Below are 17,946 nucleotides of genomic sequence, written 5' to 3'. Positions count from 1 at the left end.
CAACAACATTGTACAAAATGGAAACTTCCACTTCTATGCTGGTTGCCTGGCAACTGGTTCCAAATTGAAGCGATTTCTTGTTTTCACACGTGAGCTTCTAGACAGATTATACTGGTTGGACCCAGGCTAGCTGCTTCTGCGTTTCCAGTATTCATGCTAAAGCTAAACTGGTCTTAAACTGAATTATGACTTACATCTCCTGGACAACATGTCTCGCTCAACGAGAAGTCTAACTCTCAAGTCCCGTCAGACTCGGGCTGTTGCAGGAAGACGGAGCTGGAAACATAATGAGAGTGGCAGTTGGAGAGAGGAGGTTGAATTTGAGAAGCTAAATGCTGATTAGGAGAGAGAGAGAGAGAGAGAGAGAGAGAGGGAGAGAGAACAAGCTGAGGAGTTCAGGAGACTAGACAGTGACCCCTCTTGTTGAGTGAGACATGTAATGTTGACAAACTCTCGCCAAAGACCCAAAAATCGTAGGAAATAAAAACTTTTAGTGAACTTTTTGTGGACCAACATGTTTCCCCATAAGATTTTTATATTGCAGCTGCCGGTGGAGAAGATCTACTGGACCGATTCCGAAATATTATGCGAGTACTTTTCTTTTAAACAACCAGATTTATTTCAGATTAGGATTAGAAAAACACTAACAACACATGTTATGTTCTTTTTATGATTATATTAGATCCTCTTTAAAGACATTACAACAGCTTTAAACACACGTACATGTACTGTGGCTTTAAATAAACCATACCAAGTAAACACAATGGAGCCAGATAACAGATCCAAACAAGAGGTTCCTTTAATGATCGCTTGTCTTGTAAAGAATATAATACAATAACAGGACTGGAATTCATAAGAATATACATCAATAAATATGGAAAAATACTTGTGGACCACATTCACACGGCAGCAGACGGGCCCAGTCGCAGATATAGTGCGTCCGTGCTCACAGTTAACACACAGCTACAGTAGCCCCATTCTGAAGTGTTGTGCAGGGACCAGAGCCAAAGGAGAAATGTTGGTCTGTGCTGTGAACTGTGACTTTGCTTCTGGCTCTCCTTCACCGTGTGTAGTCCAGCGGGTCTGTTTCTCTGATGCAGCAGTTTAAAACAGCAGTGTGTGTGTGTGTTTGTGTGTGTGTGTGTGTGTGTGTGTGTGTGTGTGTGTGTGTGTGTCTGTGTGAGGGAGGAACAGAAAGAGGGAGATGACAGGTTTCGGATCTTCACTGGCTGTATGAACGTGGTCCAGGGAGGCTAAGCAACAAACACACCTCAGAGTTTAAATGGATTTAAAACAAATCGAAAGAGGGAGCTTCAGAGTATTTACATCACAGAGGAGAGCTCACTGTAATAATGTCCATTCATCCATCCATCCATCCCAACAGAACAAAGCCTTTCTCGAGACGGGAATGAATCGCCCCGACTCGGCATCAGACAGAGACGCAGTGTCGCACAAATACCAGCAGGGGTGCAACTGTACATAAGAAGTTAAGGGGCAATGCAGCAAAGCACAAGAGGAAAAGAAGGAGAGAGAGAGTTGAAAGGTCTGATGAGCTGAAGACAAGAACAAGAATATGAGATGATGAAGATAAACAATAGTCGAGTAGAACCTGTCAAATGACACTGAGGAGCAGAGTAAACAATGACAATGTCTGTTTTCCTGTCGTTTAGAAAATATCCAGTGGTCAATCGACGCAATTGTGCCGTCGATGCTATCGACAGACTAAATAGGAATCAAAGACAGACGGGCTAATCATGAAATCAATAGTCTGTCTGTGTGCGGCTGAGGACAACAGTCTCTACCACTTTGCCCGACGAGTGCTGCGTTCAAGTGCCGGAGGTTTACAGAAAAGGAAAGTGGTTACAGTTCATGTAGGAAACCAGAGATTCTTAGCTTTCTGTCACACTTAGTTTGTGAATGGACTTAAACACAGGGTCTGAATCTAACTCCCTCCAATCAGATCTTAACCGTTAACTTAGCACAGTAGGTCTGTCAAGCTTTGGATGGAACAATGGGCTCCAATGAGAGGGATTCTCATGATGAAAAGTGTACTGGATGGATTTATCTGCTCAAACGTAACCTTCACAATGTAACGTAGCTTTAATGATTCTATAGGGCAAAGTGACCTCACTCTACAGAGGAACAAGAACAATGCGGCTTACTCGTTTCCATGTTTTGGATATAGTCTATAGACCATCAACTGGTGAAAACACAGCTGACTTTTAGCATGATGTTATGAGTGTAGTCATCACATGCACATTTAAAGGCTCACTATTTGGGATTTAGTGGCCCTCTAGAGGGGAGGTTGCATATTGCAGCCAACAAAATACCTCTCCCCTCTCTCTCCTTCTTGTAGGGAAATCTGGCCTTTAGGTATCATAAAGACATAACATATTTATTTTGTATATCATGCAGATAAATGCTTTAAGGATGTCGGATTGGCTTCTTATGTTTTACTATATTCAATTTAATGCTTGAAGAAATGTAAGTTAGTGTGTTTCTCTACCATATATAAAATAATTTTTTGTATATTGTGGTTGTGTTGTGCTTTTTATTTGTGTAAGAATACTAAGAATGCTGCTGCTCCCACCTGCTGTGACACAATTAACACACACACACACACACAGTCAATATCCTCTGCCTTGTTCACACACTTGTCACACTGGTTCAACTAAACACACATTCTTTCACAAAAAACAATACTGTTTTCCTGCCTCAGCTGTTTAGACGACAGTGACACCACAAACCCACTCCCTTTTCAATCTCATCCTGGCTGAACTCAGACGTCCTCAGCTGTGAGGGGAACGACGGGGTCACAATGAGGATCTGCTGCTCGGCCTGAGAGGAGACCTGCTGCTCTCGCCTCAGGTGTGAGACTCGCTGCTGGGCCGAGACACGGCGTGAGATTAATGGAGAGGAATTAAGACTCACAATCGAAGGGCGTTCGTTGCTGTCTGTGTGCTTTGTCTGGGCTTCAACCTGAGATGAGGGGGAAACCGAGAGGGTTTGGGAACGGAGGAGATGAGAAAAGGAGGAGTTCAAAGGAAAGAGGGACAGACATTTTGAAATCTGAAAAGAACTACTACTCGCTACTTAAAGTGTTATTGTGAGAGAGTTGCTTTGAGAAAGCCTCACGCCTTCACAACGCACAAAAGCTCTAACTGACAGAAAATACCACACAGCCCTGGAGGCAGCATCACCGCAGCAAACAGTTTTATTTTGATGGTTTGGTGGAAGATGTCAGGTCAAACTTTACAAATAGACACAATAATCAGTCAAATCAATTTGAGTGAGAGTTGAGGATTTACCTAAATGTGTGGTATTTTTGTTCAAGACCTAATAATCTCTGTAGAGCAAAGACAAAGACATGAAAGTAGATTCATCAACAGTTCAATAAGTTGAACTGGTTTTGATGTCTCCATTTAATTTTGTCCAAATTTGTCTCCGCTACTGTTTTCCAGCCTGATTTTACTAAACATATCATTTGATCAAATCGTTTTTTAAGAAAGTTTGTGCTGAGCTTTAATGAATCTCTAATTGCACTGTCTCCGGGCATCGGCTCAGATTTGAATTCCTCCTGTCTGCCCCTTTCCATCATTCCCCCGTGGTCAATCCATCTTCCCCAAAAAGAAGAGGCTCCCGGCAGTCTGACATCTATGAGACGACGGTGGGTTGACGGCTGCGACAGTTCTCTGGACCTCCTGTCCGTCACCCTAACCCTTCCCCCGTCATCGCTGCTCTGTGGCTCTGCAGATAATGCAGCTTGTTAATTAGTGATGTGGTAGATTAATTAAACTGATAGGGAGGTGTAGGGATCACTGTCCCCCTTCATGCAGGAGACTGGTGTCATTGTCAAGGTGAGAGGAGACAAACATTGATTTTCTTTTCTTTTACCTCATGTGGCTTTATAATACTCAATTCTGCTTTAGTGTTATTTTTATAGTTTGTTTGACAGACTGATGAAAAAACTGTGTGTAGTATCTTCGTAATAAAGAGCAGGTTAAATTAAATGTAACTGTGCTTATCTTCCACTATTTTTCAGTTGTAAAAAGACAGTGACAGTAAAAAGAAAATTTAGTGAGGGAGATAAATAAAAAGAGGTGTGGAAGGGGGACAAAGCAGAAAGAGATGGAGAATCATAGAGGATAAAAAGTGTCGGAGTCAGTGTTTGGGATATAATCCCGGGAGCTCCAACCTTAAGTGCTGGGTTTAAGAAAACAGCAATTTCAGCCGGCAGTAAAGTGGAGGGGAAAAGAGAGCAGAGCGCCTGTAGCAGACGTCTCGACCTCCTCTTTAAAGCAGGACACGCAGCAGGAGCAAGCACAGGTGTGAGAGCGGCGAGACTCCCTCTGCCCCAGAAATGGGGAAGTCTTAATCTCCGCTGCCGCTCTCTATCATCATCCACTGAGGAGCCACTGTCAACATCTTCAGTCATAAACACACACACACACACACACACACACACACACACACACACACACACACACACATTCTTGTACTTCTGTCTTAGTGAGGACACTGAGCATAGGTGCATACAAAGACATTGGTGGAGATGGTCTGTATAACATTTAAACCGATTGAGGCAAAGCAGAAGATTCAGAAAATAAACTCTCTGCTGTAAATATCATGCTACCAAGCGGACCAATCACAGCTCTTGCGGCTGCATCGCCATCGACGCGTTGTTTTTGGGGAGGTGCCCGTCAGGGAACTGGGTGGAGTTCCCTGATGGGAACACGTCTACGCTCAGGCTTCACTGGAGCTACGACGTGGGTCGACACAGAAGCATGAATTGGGCTTCACCTTAAGAGCAGTCTTTCATAATTGCCCTAAATTTGTAAGGTCTTGCTTAAAATGGTCCTCATAAGTACAAGTACACACACACACACACACACACACAAACACAGAGTACTGTAAAAACTGTTATCTTAAGTTAGTTTAATCTAATATTTAATGCTGCCTCAATAAATTGTTTTATTTATCACCCATTTTGACTCTCCCTCACTGCTCTCATCGGTGTTATAACTGATTTTAAGTTTTAACGTTATATGTAAATATGTCAATAAAACAATTTATGACAGTTTAAGTGTTAAACAATGCAAGCCATTTCTCAACCTGACTGATAGAATTGAATGATGGCCATCATGGCCCTGGAGGGTCCCTGAATTAGACTCTTATCGGACTTGTCATATCTTGTGCTGCCCGTGACTTATGATGAGGCTTTCTCTGTGCTACACACAGCTGACGGCATACATTCTTCTCATCAGACCAAACAAGGTAAAAGAAAGAGGGATGAATGAGATGAACTTGATCCTGCTGCATCAGCTTGATTAATTCACAGCACATGTTCCTGCAGCAGCACAAACGACGAGAAAAGACAAAGCAAATATGGGAAAACTGAGCTAAGCTCTGACAAACTGACATCAGTCGCTCAGATTAACCCTCGACGACAACAGCGGAGGACGTCTGACACAACAAGAGACGCTCGAGATCTTTCGACACATCTGAACAGTGACTGATGCGTAATGTGCGAAGCTGAATTGAGATGTGATGCATTTTCCGTTCTCCTCTGGGGGTTTAGCATCTGATCTAAAGTAACTGTCTCACACCGACAATAAGATACAACGCTAACAATCAAATTAAACAATTACAGCTGCTCCTCCTATTCGAAGAAAATCAATCAGTTATGTTGCAGGAGAACGCCCTGTGTCATTTAAAGTCAAATACACTGTCTTACAAAGAGCCAACCGAAAGCAGCAGAGTCAAGAAACGAAACACAGTTGGTAAAAAAGAAAACGTGTTCAACTGACAAAATGCTCAAGTCAACGACATGAGGCTCAAACTTCCGTGACTCGTCTGATTTTGATTTTCAGCGATGTCCCTATTTACAGGTTGTACTAAACCACTCCTCTCTCCAGATTGTTCGCTGTGGATCTCAAAGGTATTTCTTTTTTTTTCTTTTTTCAAAAAAACAGGTCAGCGCAGCCCCATGTTTCAGGTCATCGTTGAGCTTGAAAGGGAGAGAAACTGGGTCGAGAGACAGACAGGTCAAGACGGGAAAGTAAAAGAGGGAAAAGAAAGTAAAAAGAGTATAAAGGGAGTTGTTTCGCAGTCCTGGTGAAACCTGGCAGCGCTCTGTCAGGCCTCAGACTCGACGACGACACAGGCTGACTCGGAGCTAAGGGCAGGGCAGTGCAGGGAGGGAGGGTGGGTTTGGGAGAGGGGGGCTCGGGTAGAGAGTTCTGGGCTGTAAGGTTGTGAAATGTGGACAAGGGGGAGTCAGGCAAACTGAAGTCGGCAGCTCAGGAGGAAAAAGGGGATGTTTTGGTTCAGAAGTGGACGTGGTTGTGGCCGTGGCCCGCCTCCCCTCCGTGGTGGCCCCCCTCTCTGTGGCCGTGCCTCTTGTGCTTCCTGCGCTCCCTCCTGCCCTTGTGGTGGTGGCGCCGGTAGCGGTGGGCTCGCCGGGCTGGTGGAGCAAGCGGAGGAAAAAGACAGTGAAATAACATCAAAAGACAGGGACAATTTATTTATTTATCCATCTGAAGATACATGTCGGAGCTGGAACGAGATGAAAGTGGAAAAAACTGATGCAAGAGCGAGATGAATCAGTGACAGGCATCAGAGGCATTCAGACAGACAGTCGGACAGAGGTGAAACTAGGTGCACACGAGAGGGATCTAAAAGCCGAGAAGGTCGAAACCACGTGTTGTCTGTAGATGGTTTAACTGTTTCCAGCGCACTGAAAGAATCCGTTTTATCTCGCGTTCAGTCCACTGGGCGCCTTTGGCAAGAGCACGCTGAGCTACAGCCACCCACTCACAGCCGCAGAGTAAGCCTGTTCCTGGGGTGTACTGCCAAATTAGGTTTCTCTGTCCCGGATTTCGCCAACAAAGAAACGTCATCTGCGCTGAATGATAATGATGCTATAACTCCAGGCCGTAAAACAACTCCAAAGATAAAGAGTCATAAGCAAAGGAATCTTTATCACTTTGAACAGAGGCTACATTATTCCAGTATTTCATCATTACTGTCACATTGTGAGAGGAGTGAAATGAAATACACGGCCCGGTTTGTTGAATATTTATATACATCAACCCCTCATATCTCTGAGGAAGCAAGAAATTATGCTGAAAAGTTATGACCTCTATTCTGTTATAGTCAGACTGAGTGCTTTAAAAACATTCTGGAAAAAAACACATTTATTTTAAGAGCAGTTCAAGGCTCAAAGGAGATAACGTGCAAAACAGCTGCATAATAAAGTTGTGTTATTGCTGATTTTAGATTCTGCACTGCACTAAAATAAGTGGTAGCTTCTATAGTGACATGTCTTCATTTTGCTCCATTTAAAAAACTCACAGCGGATATGAGAATATTTTCTGCAGGATTTTACTCCATCTGCCCAAAAAGCTCTTAAATGACATGGAGTATAAAAATATATATTTCACTGTGGTTGAACATTTTTAGTTTTCAAGTCACAGCTTTTGTATTCCACAGACGGTCAAGCCGGTGCACAAAAAACGATTCCACCTCAAGCATGAATCACTTCAAAGAAGACTCTACCACTTCTAAGTGAGCCCAGGGGAATTAATTTAGTCTGAAACCACAGTTGTCTTTTTGCTTACAATTATTAATAATGAGAGCACGGTTGGGAAGCCTGAATGCACCGGTGACAGCAGCTCTCGAGGGCAGTTAATGTAAGAGGTTGGCCTCCCGGACCTGAGGTGGTGCATACGTTAAAAATAAGAAGAAAGTCTAAATGTGAAAATGACCTAACAAATGGAAATACTGCTCCAAGTCTTGTTGCGCTGCCTCTTGCTCTGTGAAAAAAAAACCCACGTCGTGTAAAACTCACATTTTATGCAGATGATTTTGGGTCGGTCCCATTTGCCATTGGCGCGGCACTTAGCGGTGGGCACGTGGCGTTGCAGGAAGCCGTCGGCGCACTGGTAGCGCACAACGGAGTGGATGTCGTAGTGGGAACGCTTCCGACCAATCAGGAAGGCGTTATCCACAGGGGGAGGGGCTCCACAAAGCACTGTAGGGGCAGATAAATGGAGAGCATTATTCAGGTTGTCCATTCTGTCTGTTTCCTCCAGGGTGATTAGGATACATTTAATGAAGGAGGTGGATTCGAAGCCCACATGACTCTGACTTTTACCTGGATTCTTCTGATTACCTTTCTTATTTAAAATATTTCGTTTTTTTCTGCACTTTAAGGACATATAAAACTTCAATTAGAAAACCAGACAAAGGCACAAACATCAGAATGTGGATTAAACGTCTGCAGGTCAACGTGTCTGTCCAAGTAAAAAGCATTTTGGACAAAGAAAGAAGCAGAAACCGAGAAATCTCTACACGAGAGGAGACGGAGAGAGGACTGACTCTCTGGACAAAGACTGGTCAGAACCCCACAGATGTTTTTAAACTCTCATGTCAGTGGCGGCAAGTCTCTACTCACTGGAGGCAGCAGGGGATTGTATAGTAGATGGTAGTATATAGTATGATAGTAATCATTCAGCTAAAGGCCACCATTATGAAAGTTTGAATGAATGTCCATTTCCCTGCATTTGAAAATGATGGACCAAAAAGCTTTTATGAGTCACTGAAGCGGCTGAGCTCACTGTTAACAATAAGTGGAAGAGGAAGAAGCTCCATTTTCAATGCAGTGCTGAGGATATTTTCAACTGAGCACCAGGTCGCATTGTGACATTGAATGTGTGTTATCATTTTTACACCATCTTTGTGGAGACGACAAACAAAACAGCTATATACATATATTCAATTGAAATAACATCGGGAAGAGGATTAACAATAATCTTTTTATTTATTTTTTCTGTATTTGTTTGATCAATATTCACAGTTTTTACTGTCTAAGGTCGTCCATCTTTCAATTTACATGTTGTTCTGGTTTCTGAATATATGATGCTAATCTGAACCTTTACAGCCTTGCAAACATCATGCCTTGTCAAAAATGCTTTTAAAATCACAGATCTGTAATCTAACAGCAGATATTTTGACTGGTTAGAGCAGCAGAAGTAGAAGGGGAAGTAATATATGAACTTATTGCCCTATCTGTTAACATGGAAGAGATGGAGTTTATGGCTATACTGCAACCAGCCACCAGGGGGCGATCAAGGTGATTTGGTTTAACTTCAGGGGCGCTATGATGTCGTCCAACAATGTCGTCCAACAACAACAATTTTATTATATCATGCTATTAACAGTTTTCAGGGTTGTCCCCGTCATTAAAACACCAATATTTAGACTTTTTAAATCCAACTGTATTGACCAATACCCACAAATGTCCACTAAAACCTGTATCATTTAGATTTCAACAGGAAATCTTAAAACAATTCAGGTTTCTCTTGACACTTTGCCTTAATTTTTGTGACACATACAGTAAATGTGGCCTATGACAATGAAACAACATTGCCTCTACTATACCCAAGTAAAGCCAATTTGGACCAGTGGACCATCCTGACTCAATAATCCCCAAAATGAAACCAGCTGATCAGAGAATGTTTACAGTCCCTCTTCATTCCCTTGTCCTTGTCCTAATACCTCCTAAATTCTTAATAAGGGAGAGCAGTGTCATTAACGCTGATGAAAGGTTTAGTGCCACATTTACAGTTTAATGTGTTGTGGAAGGAAGGGGCAATAAGCACTTCCCTCCTCACTTGAGACCACGTCTGACTCAAAGCAAATGGAAGGCTAAAGAGGTAGTTTTCCATTAGCCCTCACCTGTGAACACTGTTGAACGATTTCCCATCGCGGTAGCGAGGGAAGTCGGAATCTATTGAAGAAGGGATTAAAGAAAATGTCACTAAACTCAAGCAAAGGCAAATGGAGCCATGATTTTATGAGTCTTTATTTCAGGAAAGGTCTTTGGAGGAATAAAGCCTGAAGGATGTAGACGGCTGTGAGAGCGGACCTTGACTTTTTCGAAAAAGTCAATAATAATGAACTCTCCAAAAATTCGCCAAAGCCACGTTTCCTTCTTTTAAGCTTTGACTTAAAGTGTAAAGTGTGTCACACATGCAACAGCCACACAGACAGAGCCAGCTTTAAAATCCCTCTCTGGTGAAAATTCAATTTTTGAACATGCCCCCTGATGCTTTTTATGATGAGAAAAATAACCAGTCAGCACCATGAATATCTCCACCTTAACACAGCATTAAACAAATGCCAGTCTTTGAAAAACTGGATTCAGACAACCAGAGTTTGTGTTATCACAAACCAAAGAAACCAACCCTGTGTGTGTGTGTGTGTCTGGGGGGGGGGGGGGGGGGGGGATGGGGACTAGAGCAGGGGCCTTATAAATATATTCACAGATCTAAGTGATGAAATGTGGAAGGAAGCTAAGAGTTACATTTTAAGGCAATGAGGGGAATTTTTCATGACAGACCGTTTCAATATGTAATCTTTGGGAATAAAGAATAGTTTTAGGCGCTGTAATAAGCTGCGGGAGAGGCCTTAAATATTATATTTACGACCCTAAGGACACTCATCAAAAGTGTGTGGACCCCAACTTTGGAAGACCAAGACAAGTAATAAGCTAAATTTAAAAAAAGGAAATGTAGGAATACAGACGTCTGGGGGAGCTGGAGACATGAGTCAGAGATCCTAAAGAAGGGGAGAAGCTGAAAAGAGGAGTTTCTTGTCCAAAAGTAAAAAACAGATCAAGATCATGAGTCAAGAGAACACTTCATATGTTACTTTGACTAATATCATAGGTGCTATAAATTCTAGCAGTGACTTCAGGTTTATCTAAAGTTTGAAGTCGCTCCTCCATGCAGGTCACACACAATAAAGCAGCTGTACACTTGAGAACAACCCACTGGGAGAGGGGCTTGCTGTCAGTGCAGGCCTGTGTCTGCAGGATGAAGTCACTGTGAGTTAGAGACACTGGGACAGCTGCCGGCACTGAGATGCTGGTTCCTCTCTGCGCTTCTCCGTGGCCTCAAAGCATCTGCTCACCTACAGCATCACGTTAGAGCGAGTCAGACACATGAAAGTGTGTGTGCAGTCTCCCACTACTGGGAGTCGGTCTCTCATGGAAACAGTGGATGAGGACAAACGCTGTCTTGTTTATTAAAACAATACAAATTCAAAAAACAAACCACCACTGTTGTTTGTGTAGGTTTGATCTCTGAGGTGCCGGTGACAGCAGCTCAGACCAACTGATAGCGAGGGATAAGGAGGCATAGAACCGTGGAGCTTTAGATTGTTGTGAACAAAATAAATCCAACATGGCTCAAAAACCACAGCTATAATCTCCAGTGTCCACAGCTCCTGCTGTATATGGATCGGTCTGTCACCCAAAAACCAGCAAACAAAGAAAAGCACTTAATTATTATACATTATAATATTGTAGGAGTAAATCAGAGCTCAGTTGTATAAATAGGAGCCAAACTTCATCCAGTGAGGAGCTCCACCCGGAAGGTAAACAGTTTTTGATTGCTGAAGCAGCTGCAGTTTGATAGAAGATAGAAGATAAACACGGCTCTCTTCCAGACGTGTTGACCACTGAAGCACTTGAGGGCAAATGCGTAGATAATACCGTGGATCAAAGTTCACCAAAGATGAACTCCACGCGAAGCCACACTGTGGATCTGCTTTGCCACAGGAGGCCAATATTTATTTCCCCCCTCGCTTACACAGACGGAAAGTGAACTTGAGGCGAAAGTTCACCACTGCTACGTCCATGTATGTGTGACCGGCCCTTATTGTACAAGTTGAACCCATTCACACAAACACATTCCTAAACTTCAATACCCAGCGCTTTCACTATCACACACCATTCAAACTTTGTCAGAGGCAATTTAGGGTTCGGTAGTGAAGTTAAAATGAAACAAGGCTTCAGCTGGAATATTGATGATTGATGATAAATGTCTAGAATAACAGCATGTTGTTGTAGACCATGGTTGGACAGTTAAAATTAAGCATTTATGCAGCATGTTTCTAGACCTGCAGGAGAGTGAAATAACAACTGAAAAAACTCCAGTTTCAACTGAAGCACAAAGAAATCCAGTGGAACAGGTGGAGACAGTTGGAATTAAAGTGACCACAACAACTGGACACAGGCGGAACAGCATGTGAAGTGCATGACAAAATAAAACTGGGACTATGACAACATACATGAGGGATCATGTGAAAGTAGCTCCACATCAAATATTATGTCAAAAATTAATAATCAAAAGTCTTTCAAAAGCTTGAAGCCTAAGTAAAGAGAAGATCGCAGTCTATGAACCGCTGGCATCAAACTACCGACCCTCTGGTCAGTGGACAACTACTGGATCAACCACTGATGCTGATCTCCACTGAGCCGCAGCCCTCTTCACACTCCCAAGCCCAGCTGCATGAAAAGAGCCTCAACTCATCATCAGCACTAATAAACAAATTAGGATCATTTTTATGTGCGCACACACACAGACACACACTGCAAGCATGCCCTCCAGCTGGTTAGGTAACTTGTACCGAAATGAAAATAGCTGTTCCCCTTTATGTCAAAAAGCACTTGAGAAAAGCCAGGGTTATATGTGTGTATCCCACAGTGATCACATTACACACGAATACACACGTTGGTGCGTGTCAATTCCTAAAGCACTCTGAGAGGAAGCTGAGAATGTCATGCAAAAATTTGATTTCCTCTCTCTATACAAAATGAACCAGCGAAACCATGGAATCATTTCACAATTTTTTTTTTCACAATTTCCGTTGCAGCTAAATTCCCTCACATCCGCAAGAGAAGAGCTCAAAGGCAGAAAACTGTTATTCCCTTTTCACTATCATCTACATGTGAACAGCCTGTGCTTATTTCTATTCAAGGATTTTGTTCCTTTCTTCTTCAATGTTGAATAAAAAATCGAATACTGCGTCTAAACGTTGAAACAGCTTTATTTAATCAGAAAATGTTCCGAGTTAAAATGTCACAAAGTTGGGTAAATTCCGGACTTTGATTGGTCTGTAGAGCCGTTTCAATGATGGGAAAAAATGTGTACGGAAGAAAGTGAAACTTGTGCCACTTGATATTTAACTGGGAGGATGGCTCAATCAAAAGATTTCTGGGCCATTTCTTTCAATTTGATCTTTTTCCTTCCAGAAAATCAAGTGTGAGGCCAAATCAGCCGGTTTAATATGTGTGTGATTGATGATTCGGGGGCCTGGGCAATTTGTCTGCACAAATAATCTGCATGATGAGTCTTTCCCACTATCGTCTCTTCAGATGACATCCTCACCTCTTTTCAGTGATATGAAAATAATATATATATATATCATCACCATCTGCGTGACACATCGCCCAGACTGGCCCCAGGATGACTGATTAAAGCGCCCGCCATCAGTCCCAGGGGGCAGCGATGAGCAGACAAACAGATCAGATGAGCCGCGAGCAATAGAAATCAGTCGGAGAATGCTCCACTGATAAGACGGGACATGGCATTGGGTGACTGAGAGTGGAAAAGAGGCTGATGGGGAGCCGGGGTGGCGGAGCGATGAAAAGATGCTGGTAATTGTAAGTGACTGATTAAGGTTAGAGGTGGGCAGGATGCTGGGGACCCGTGGCGGTGTGCATCACAGGTGGTGCAACACTGAGCTTCAGAGGGAAATACCTTTGCTTTCATGTAAGAAGAGAACCGGATCTCCTGAGGCTTCACAAGTAACTTCTCTGCACTTGTGGCTCCTGATGACAAAACATCTGGTAATGCACATTTGTTCCAATTAACTTTATGACATCAGTCAGGAGTCCGAGGCTTAAACATTCAGGCTTTTTAAATGTTTAGGGATGTTAATGGAAGATATTCTAGTTCGATTAAACCCACTTAAACCAGCATTTGGGGTGGATCCGGATCAGGGATGTGGACACTGATTTCCCAGGGGATAATTCATGGATCTGGAGCGAAAAACATCAGCCATACTTGGAGAACTGATATCTATGAGTGTGTGCAATGTGGTGCAGCCCTGAATAAATCTAGGCAACTGTTGGGCCTTGGTGGAGGGTCATTCTAGTTTCCATTATTGCACTATTCATACTTAAGGCTTAAATTACCATGAAAGACATCATTTAGCTGATATCAAGTAGAATAATATCCTCGTCTACCGACAACATCTAGATAAAGGTCGAAGTTTTGGAATAGTCCCATATTCACTGCACTAAAGTTATTTACGTAAACTAGAAATTCATTTATTTAAGAATATAGAATAAAACACATTTGCCAAGTAACTTTACTTCGTGGGGATCTTCCAACTTCCAACCTCAGGTTGGTGAGTCGATGGCAAGGGGGAAGGATCCTTGGATATGAGATGTGTCACTTCTGTTAAACAACATTTAAAAAATATATATGTTTTGCCAGATTTGTGAAAACGCTCACGTTTCTTTGCTCAAGGCTTTAAGTCACGTTAACATAATGGTTGTTGTCAGATAAGTTGCAGTGTATTCAAACCTAATATAAACATGAGGCCAAATCTAAATTGTTGTGAATTTAACCTATATTGTTTAATTATTCATCATGATCAATAATATTTTGTACAATGACTGTACTATGAATGCTGACCTGTTAATTTGCTGTTTGATATGAAGCTTCCACTCAGAAGTTTGTTGATAGGAGTAAAAGACACTTTACTTTTATCAAGTCAAAACTTTTAGCAGTGTGAAAAAAACAGGCTCTTGATCTACATCTAAAACCAAAAGCTGCTCCTATAACAAGCTGCAGAACAATTGGGGGGATTCAGCCACTAGTGGTTTCTTGTGTCCCAGTATTTCAGCTTCATCTACACTTGGCCATAAATACATCTGTATTCATGCCATTGGTCATAACTCCGACCTGTATGGAAATGTGTGGCTAAAATAAGCTGTATGCTCTCAGTGGAGCAGGTAGCGGCCTCGCTCCTGCTCTGAGAGCGAGCAGCTGCAAAAGAGGACATGAAGCGGAGATAGTTACTGAACTGCTGCAGCTCTCATGCACCTCTACACATCCAACTGTGTGCCAGCTCTGTCTGTCAACACCTGGATGATGTCCATCAATGAAAATGATCATTCAGCCAGAAAAGAACTGCTCTTCATCCGAGACACTGAAACCACAGTGAAAGGTTCAGTTCTATCTAATGTAAACATGACCAGCAGTGTTTCAAGGTTGTCTGGGGGAGCCAGGCCAAAAGAGTCCCCTCCCCAGACATGCATGATACAAAACCACATTATTAAAAACTTCACACTATTGTTTTAATACCAATATTATAAACAAAATGAATTGTTTGCACACACATAAATAAAAGTGCAAACCTCCACCACCATCCCAGACACATCACACACATTTAGACGTTCTCGACTTCAACCAAACCTCTAACTTGACACAACGTTTAGCAGAGAGTTAGTCTCATGGGGCCTTATCAGGGGGGTTTCTGACCAATGGTGTCATTATCCCAACATAATGTTCATTGCATGTGCACTGACGTATTTAACCATTCTTGGGGGCCGGGGCCCAAGGAAGTAGCTTGCTTTCTCCAAACAGTTGCAACTCTCCTGAATATGACTCTCACTATAACTCTGTGTGTAATAAAGGATAATCAGGCGAGAGACTGGAGCTCTCGATGATTTGCCACAGGAACGAGGCGTGAACATGCAGGTAGTGTAACTGCTCTAACACGTTTACGTTGTCGCCCAAATGAAAACAAAGCCTCAGCTGGTGTGTCTCGCTTTCTGCCTCACGACTCGCTTCAACCTCAACCTTTGGAGGACGATATGGAGCCTCGTGTGAGGAGTGTGTGGAGACGTCGAGCTGGAGGATGGTGACAGATGGAAGGAGCAGAGCTGCAGAGCGATAATGAGAGTGATTCTGAAGTACCTGCACTGATGGAAGAGGCTCTGCCCGTCTCTTTCAGTGCGCAGAGGCCTGTGTAATGTTAAATATGACACCGCCCATTATGTTCAGAACCACCTGAAGGTGCTGTCAGTCTCTGTGCTGCACCGTAGAAGAGGCTGCAACACGCGTCAGCTGCTGAGTCTCACCAGCGTGTGATGCCCTTTCTGTCACATGATTCTTTATGGGATTCCGATTCTTCTTCAGTTTCCTCTCACTTGCCCTTTTCCTCATGCTCCCTCTGCCTCCGTCTGTCCATCTCTTTTCCAGTGTCCCTCTTCCTGCATCCTTTGAACCCCTCTACCTCTCTGTGTGTCATGTTAACCACCTGCAGCAGTAGCAGCGCACTACAGTGTCACTCTCTCCTCCTCCATCGGCTCCATCTCACCTGTTCCCTTCTTGCAGACGTAAGGCAGGTTGTAGTTGCAGGGCACGTCGTTCCATTTGCCATTCTCATGAGATATCATAACCACGCAGTCCTCTCCTCCAGCGAAGAAGTTGTCTGGCTGGTTTTCACGCCAGTTCTCATATTGCTGCGCACACAGACACACACAGACACACCGACGAGCACACAAGGTTAGAGAAATACATTTAAGAAGCAAGTAAAACCCTCTTTCTTGAACTGTAATTATAATATTCAAACACCATATTTTCTGCAAGTCTACATTTTTTAATGCTCTGTACAGAAATACTAATAATTCTGTATTTATTTTCATTCCCCAATTTCCTCTTTTGTTTTTCCTCTTTTAACGTTGTGATCTTTTTGTGTTGTATGTAAACATGGGAAATGAGAATACGACTCTGTGCAGAGGTAAATGTAACCGCTTTCTTCTATTGAATTTATTTTTTCCAAAAACTGCTGTTAGGGATCTGGTTTTCTGTTACTCATAGAAAATATTATATTTACTTCCACTGGGATTAACATAAATAAAACTGTCACAGCTGCTTCCTCACCAGGTCCATCTTGTCGGTCCACTGAAAGTCGTCCTCCACTGTTCGATCATTCAAACCGATCCAGGTGTTGTCGTGGCTCAGCCCTGCAGGAGAGGTAATGAAAAGAGACATGAATACACACTTAGAGAGAAGGAAAAAAGAACATATCAAGTACACACACGCCCAGACATTAAAGGCATAAAGTAGGTCAATAATTAGTCAAAATATCATAAGTATGAAAGGGATAAGAAAAGTCTGAATTGACTTTCAATGAGCAGCTCTCAGACAATCAGAGATTCGACAATCAAGTGTCTTTAGGAAGTTGATCCTATCTAAAACAACAGTTGATGCTAATTTTCAATTTAGCGGCAGTTAAACTAGTGCACTGGAAGAAGGTGTAATCAATTGGGTATTGAAAATGTATTATCAAAATAATAGCAGACTAAATTCCAACAATATTTAAAAATCCTGTGGGACATGAAACATGTCGTCTCATGGAAGGTTCCAGTCCCTCTGTCACTCCACAGAGATGTAATGATGTGACACCTCAGTGGAGACAGAAGCTTGAGTGACACACTCACGTGACATGCTTAATGTACATCATGATTAATGCACTGGATCTGTTCTCTTTACAGGGCAACAGTGTTTTTACGAATACAGCACAAAGGCAAGCATGACTGGTAAGCAGGGGTTAAATGTGCTGATACATATCCTATAATTAGATCCAAACTCACAAAGACGAAGATGTAATCAAGGATCAAATCAGAGTCAAAAACCAGAGGGTGAATTCCCTGATCTTTAGTTGCTAAGATGGATCAAATTAAACTTTCCAGAGTCAACCAATAGGATGTTTCCATTAGTCCACCTGTGGCTATAGTAAATTCCATAAACTTTTATATTCCACATGTTCACTTGAAGGATTTCACTTCTGACATGTTCTGTCCTTCATATTAATTAAGACCTTTTCTGCCTGTGATTCCCTGGTGATGAGATTTTTGTTAGTGTGTGAAAGGAAAACTCAATAATGGCCTTTAAGTCTCATTGTGTGTATGTTGGAGTGTCTGTGTGCGTAGGTGGCACAGGTGCGTGCATGTGCATGCATATATGTAATGGAATTCCAATCATGGTGCATCTGATTAATACCATTACCAGGCCCATTAAT

The 17,946-nt window shown here is 42.5% G+C and overlaps 1 protein-coding gene across 1 annotated transcript in view; it reads right to left on the bottom strand.

The window, feature by feature from the left end:
- Window positions 1-624: 624 nt before the first annotated feature.
- The window catches only part of ncanb (neurocan b), a 104,006-nt gene continuing 86,684 nt past the window's right edge, over window positions 625-17,946 (bottom strand). The window contains exons 12-15 of the mRNA XM_062395677.1: window positions 16,806-16,888; window positions 16,240-16,384; window positions 7,850-8,032; window positions 625-6,463 (exon numbers count right to left, since the gene is read on the bottom strand). Coding sequence (XP_062251661.1) covers window positions 6,327-6,463; window positions 7,850-8,032; window positions 16,240-16,384; window positions 16,806-16,888 — 548 coding nt within the window. The 3' untranslated portion in view covers window positions 625-6,326. The remainder of the gene's footprint in view (window positions 6,464-7,849; window positions 8,033-16,239; window positions 16,385-16,805; window positions 16,889-17,946) is intronic.

This window comes from Platichthys flesus, chromosome 9, assembly GCF_949316205.1.
Source record: "Platichthys flesus chromosome 9, fPlaFle2.1, whole genome shotgun sequence".
Classification (NCBI taxonomy): Eukaryota; Metazoa; Chordata; class Actinopteri; order Pleuronectiformes; family Pleuronectidae; genus Platichthys; species Platichthys flesus.
The sequence above is the reverse complement of the archived record's forward strand: the minus strand, read 5'-3'. Positions and strand labels throughout refer to the sequence as shown.